Source organism: Archocentrus centrarchus, chromosome 19, assembly GCF_007364275.1.
Source record: "Archocentrus centrarchus isolate MPI-CPG fArcCen1 chromosome 19, fArcCen1, whole genome shotgun sequence".
NCBI classification, from domain to species: Eukaryota; Metazoa; Chordata; class Actinopteri; order Cichliformes; family Cichlidae; genus Archocentrus; species Archocentrus centrarchus.
This window is the reverse complement of record NC_044364.1, coordinates 13945925-13952048: the sequence shown is the minus strand read 5'-3', so window position 1 is coordinate 13952048 and position 6124 is coordinate 13945925. Positions and strand designations below refer to the sequence as shown.

General features: G+C 40.9%; 1 protein-coding gene across 2 annotated transcripts in view; it reads right to left on the bottom strand.

Annotated features, from left to right (window-relative positions):
* Positions 1 to 4175: 4175 nt before the first annotated feature.
* adkb (adenosine kinase b) overlaps positions 4176 to 6124 on the bottom strand; it is a 131239-nt gene continuing 129290 nt past the window's right edge. For both annotated transcript variants that reach the window (XM_030755796.1, XM_030755797.1), the window contains exons 10-11: positions 5596 to 5682; positions 4176 to 5287 (exon numbers count right to left, since the gene is read on the bottom strand). In XM_030755796.1, the coding sequence (XP_030611656.1) occupies positions 5163 to 5287; positions 5596 to 5682 (212 nt within the window). In that variant the 3' untranslated portion in view covers positions 4176 to 5162. The remainder of the gene's footprint in view (positions 5288 to 5595; positions 5683 to 6124) is intronic.

Below are 6124 nucleotides of genomic sequence, written 5' to 3'. Positions count from 1 at the left end.
CCAGCAATACTGATGTCACCTAAACAGTCGCCATTTTGTTACAATGTTGTAGTTTACATGAATCCGACATGACGCTGATTACAATCCAATGGAGTCTCATTAAAGCTTACCTACACTAATGTGCCCTCCCTAGCAACTTCAATATTGGCTGTAAAGACAAGATCCGATTTCTGGTTTGATAAAGCACATGTCAATCTTTATGTATGAGCTCACTCTAAGAGGCACGGCACTGGCTGTATGATCTGTCACTTCACTCAATTGACCCGCCTCTTAAGGTGCCTACAGTGATAAATTAATATCATTCACCTTCAGCGCTCGTAATATCTGAACTTGCGGCTCCGTAGGAGGGGACAGGTTATTATTGCGTTATAAATACACTATAGCAGTCACGAAATAGTTAAGTTGTAATTAAATGAGATGAATATTTAACCTCATTTACAAAGCGTTTAACACCGGCCCACCTTTACTTAGATTCCCCCCTTGAAACAGTTGGTTACACTTGAAAGTGATTTGGATCGTTTTAGACTTTAATTGGCTGTTTGTTAAATCTATCATTTGTTTGCATAAAACCTACAAAGGCCCTTGCTACTGATTTAAAGTGGCACACGGGTCTTTTTATTTATTTTTTAAAAATAATTCCAGGTAGCATATGCAAGACTCCTGCAGGCATAAATGCATGCTATCCCCCCCCCTCCCTCTTTATCTTCCTCCCCTTTTTTCATTATTTCCCCGAGAGGAGCCGTAATTCTCCCGATATTTAACATTTAAACTATTAAATAGAGGGGGCGATAAATATACATTCCGCTATCTGTAAAAAAGAAAAAAGAAAATAAAAAGTAGGTTTTCCGTTCGCTCCACATCCGCCAGAGAAATTATTAACGTCCCGTGTTGCGCTGTGCAATGATGGCATGACCTCTTTATCACCATTAACTATCAAATATCTCCAATGAGGACAAATAGTGAGCCCCGGAGGGGGGAACAGACGTTCAGTGGGGAATACAAGTTAACACGGCTGCCGGGAGAGCGGCTCCTTCATCACCGCTTCTCAATTATGTATCGCTAGTTCTTCGCTATAGTGCTCCCCATTTCTCAGCTTCAGCTCCACTCTCATTTTCCACATTATATATTTGGAAACGGTACACAGCCCTCCTTTTGATTTTTCGCAGCGCTTTTTTTTCCCCCCTCCCCGTTAAGATGTTATACACAAACCGATCTAATCAGCCTCAGCCGCCGCCACCACCACCGTGGGCGAGAAGGCACAACAAATTAACGCCAAGTTTCATGCAAGGATGAACATATAACTAGTAGGAAAGAGGAAAAAAGAGCGAGAGAGAGAGCGAGAGAGCGAGGGAGAGAGAGGGCACAGGCTACCGTAAATATTTGCTGGTAGTTTTACCTCTTCAAGTTTTTCCCCCCCTCGGATACTCCTCTTCGTTATCGGGGAAAACGTCGAAGGATAAATGCGAAGCGACATATCCGAGCGATTTCGTGGGATTTGATCTCTTAAAACGAAGGCTGAAAAGCTTGCGCCGAGACATGGAGAGGACCTGATAACAACTAATTGAAAGGTTAATCTACATAGCAGCCTGTGACAAAGTGGTACCCTCCCCCTTCTTCTTCTTCCACTGTAGACATCCCTACTTCAGTGTAGTGGAGCGGACCGTCGCCCCTTTAGTGCGCTCCTACAATGATATTGTCAATTTCACTTCGCCCCCCCTCACCATCAACACGTCCAGTGCTGAGCCAAGAGGAACATTTTTACACTTCCATGTTTTTTTTTTGTTGTTTTTTTTTTTTTTTTTTTTTTAGTGGATTAGCCTCGGCTTGCTACGTGACATTTTGATGTCGTAACAGCCCTCTTAACACCTCATGGGCATTTTAAAACTTCCAAATTGATGCACTCTGATGGGGCTGATTCCAGCACAACCACAGAAATCCAGACTTTTGTTTTGTTGTCTTAAATCCTTACACATTTCTTGCACTGGCCAATACTACCCAGCGCCGCAAGGGATATTACACCATACTACCCCCCCCACTCAAACTAATCTGTTAATTAACTTCACCAAGCCCAGGGAAGAGCAATAGTTGTAAGCAATAATGTAGATCATTAAATTTTCAGTTTCTTTTCTTTCTTTTTTTTGTTTATAGATTTGCACTGGCCTCGCTCATTCACCAACTCTTTAGCAGCATTAGAAATGCCAGAAAGCTCATTTTTCATGCAGTCATAGGATGTAATTAGAGAGATAATTGGTAACTTCCCATCAGATCATGAACACATACAGTACTGTACAAGCAGCCCTTAAAAAGAAGAAAAATATTTGGGGGCGGAGGGGGGCATCTGATGTGTAATTTGATTTGCTTTCATTTAATACACATCTTTAATACACATCATTTTGCCATTGTACTGCATCTTCATCAGACGGGGCTCACCTCATTACCTTGATGTTTCCTACTGACCTGCGTGCATTCGTCCTACCTGAAAAATTTATATCATTCACCATCTTCCCGCCATTCAGCCCTCGACACTTGCTTGAATCTACTTAATGATAATTTGTGGTAAAATGTGTGCAAATAAAATGCTATTTGATATTTGTGCAAATATTATGCTATTATGCTGTAAAATTGTGAGAGTTCAGATTTGATGCTTTCAGGACTCATGTCATGATGGAGGCGCTGACCAAAAACCTGCCTGTGTCTGGTTATAATGAATGCCACCCTGGGCCCCAGCAGGTCCTCCACTGCTGCATGGGTCCAGGGATAATTTGAATTGGAGCATGTGCCATTGCAATCTGCCCATCCCCCCACCCCCCCACCTCAATCCCTGCCAACTGCCGCACTGGTGTTCACAAACACTGCTGCCCATCTGCGGGGCAAAACACTGGCCAGGGCCCCAGTTCCTCCTTTCCCTGCAATTAAATAATAATAATTTTAAAAAGTAGATAAATGTCACAAAAATCAAGTCCCTCTCTCTGCTTCTCTGCTTAGTTAAGTGTGTTTAACTCGAGCCTTTAAACGAAGAAATTTTGTAGACTGCTGCTTCATTTCTGCTTACAAAACAAACAGCGCAGAATAATAAAAATGCTAATCAAATGTATAGTTTTCTATGTTTGTTTTCTTGCTCCTTGCTTTCATAAAAGCAAGGCAAAAGTTAACCAGCAAAAGTGGGGGAAAAAGTATGTTTGGTAGTTTCCTTATTGTGGCAGGCATTCTCATTACTTAATCATGGCTCCCTCTTTTTGTGTTTGTGTTTTGCCATCTGTCATCTTGAGAAGCAAATGAACCAGCTGCCATGGAGTGTGATCTTGCCCAATCAGAAATGTGGTCCTTTTCAAAGCGCATCTGTGTGAAACCTTTTAAAAAAAAAAAAAAAAAAAAAAAAAAAGCTGATGAAAAAAAAAAAGTGTCTCAAAGTTGTTAATAACATTTTGGCTGGAGAATGTTTTCACCTAGATGGCCCCCAATTAGCATAAATGCATAAACTCTGCCTCATTACAAAAACAGGGCTGCGTGTGCGGGGAGTGTAAATACTGGATTCCTTCTGATATGCTCAAAGAAAATAAAACGACAATATGATGTAACAGGTTGTGCGAGGGGAACCAAAAAGAAAAAATCAAAAAATTCTCAATCACACTTCTTTGTAGAACAGATAAGTGTTGAATTATTTTGCACAAAACACTTGAGACACTGCTCGACACTTCTGCTGGCCCTCAGTAAATGGGGGTGGGTGGATAGGGCCTCCCTCTGATCCCCTTCTCCAACCCCCAGCGACAGCACAGCTGGGTGCGAAGGATCAGCCTAATTTTCAGGTCCCTCTAATGACTCCAGCGAAGAGCGACCACTAATCCCTTAAACTGAGAAAAATGATCTCCTGCAGCCCTGCAGTGCAGCTCCAGACCACAAGAGTCCAGTTAGGACCCAATAAGCATGAGCAGGGGGGGGAGCTGAGCAGAGCCAGGACACCAGGCCCATAACGGAGGGTGCTGAGCCATCCAAAAGTGATTAGCATGAGAGAGTGCCTCTGGCTGATTAAATAATGAGGAAATTCACAAACTCTGGGTTATAACATTGTTTTTGCATTGTCGCTTTTTTCTTTTTCTTTCTTTGGATGTCCTAAAACAAACATCGCCTCTGGGTTGAACCGCTCTTAAATGTCAAAATTCTCCAGAAGTCTCATGGTGGGATCAGTTGATTTATTTGAATAGTACCAAAACAAACAAACAAACACTTTCTTTTCAGTTTTGTCCCATTAAGATCTATTAAGATTGTCAGTACCCCATCCCTGATTGCTGCAGCATGGCAGCTAAATATTAAAGGAATACTCTGAAGTGGAAATGTACTCTAGTTTCTATTTCATAGCATCACAAAACTCATCCACTACCCCCTGCAGGCATAATAGATTACGCTGGAAAGTTTGCACTTACAGCTTTGCACTCATAGATTACACTTGTATTCTGTGTCACTATCATCTCATCACTGAATAAGTGTAATTAGCAATTTACAGGCAAAGGCATTATAATTTTAAAAAATAATAAATATTAGGATAAAAATAAAAGGAAGACGTGGCTTCTGCAGTAGGAATGGCTTTGAGAAGTTTCTGCACACACTCAAATATATCTTTATTTTTTGGTTGTGATTTGGAGTCCATGAAGGAGTCATATAGAAACCTTTCAAACCACTCTTTCAGGATAATGCACTTCTCTGCCAGCTTATTTTTGTTAAACAAGTTCCAAATAAATCACTAAAATACGCAAACTCCAGCAATGCAGAGGAGCTACTGGGACACAATGTTTGCTCAGTAATGGGGAAAAATATGGATCAATGTTGGAGAAGTATGTTAGATTATGCTGATTTGTTTCTTGAGATGTGCTTACACATTTGGACACTTTCCCACCACCTTCTCAGGCTTGCGTATTCAGTTTTTCACACCCAAAAGACAGATTTTTAGTGTAATAATCCTTTAAACATACACCAATTATTCCAGTATTTGACTGATATTAAAACATCCGAGCTGCTTTTTTACAGCTTGATAAAATAGTCAAGCTGAGGCAATTAGTCCCATGTAGTCTGTCACTGTGAATAGAAAATAAGTGTACATAAAATCCTGAAACATACAAACACAAGTATTTTTTGGAAAAGACATGTGCAGTGTTTATCCAAATGCATCAGTGATAGTCTGGCTTCTCTGGGAAGGTGCATCCGACCCGTCTGATGATGACATTGGCTGCGTAGTGTCCGGCCCGGATGCACTCCTCCAACGCGTGCTCTTGTACCAACGCGTAGAGGAATCCTGGGTAGACAGAAGAGCAGAGGTCAACCCGTAATCATCCATCACTTCCGAGAATAGTTTGGGGAGCAGTTAGGATTAAAACGAGTGAGGTACTAATTGCTTCTGGAATAAAGGGGCAGTGCTGGTTCTTCCTCAACAGGACCTAAATGATGGCTGTTTTATATGGTGCTATGATTGGAGCGAAAAACAGCAGGGTAAAAGTCACCCACATATAATCTGGAGATCTTACTACATTACATAGTTGGCCAGTACCAAAGGTTAATTGGATTGTACACAGATATGAAGCTATGCACTTAATAATGCCATACCTCCAACAAAAGCATCTCCGGCTCCATTAGTGTCCACAATATCATTCTGGTCTATGTCCAAAACAGGGAACATGGTCACCCTGTCACCTGCAGTCGGGATACAAGAAGATTAATAATTAAAGTTCAACATCAATGTTTTTCCTCACTTTCTGTGTCTCAAGTTGTAAGCCTATTATTTCTTTCACTTCGAGGGTCATTTCACACCGCGATGATTCCTTAAAATTAAAAAAAAATAATTGGTCATTTTATTTTAGCACTTGGGCGCAGTGTTTTTTTTTTTTTTTGCTCTAATTATGAAGCACACAGCTGACGATTATGTGCCGTTGATCATTTTGCTTTCACGGGACGAGAAAAATCTTTACTCTGAATCATCGTGGTCAACAAAAGTGAACATCTCAAGGTGAACATTTGCTAACACTTTTGAACAGAATGGCAAACAATAAATAACAAAAATAAATGTTGCAGTGGTCTTTAGTAGAGTCTGGAATATACAGTCTGGATAATTAGAATAACTTTGGTCGTCTATGAC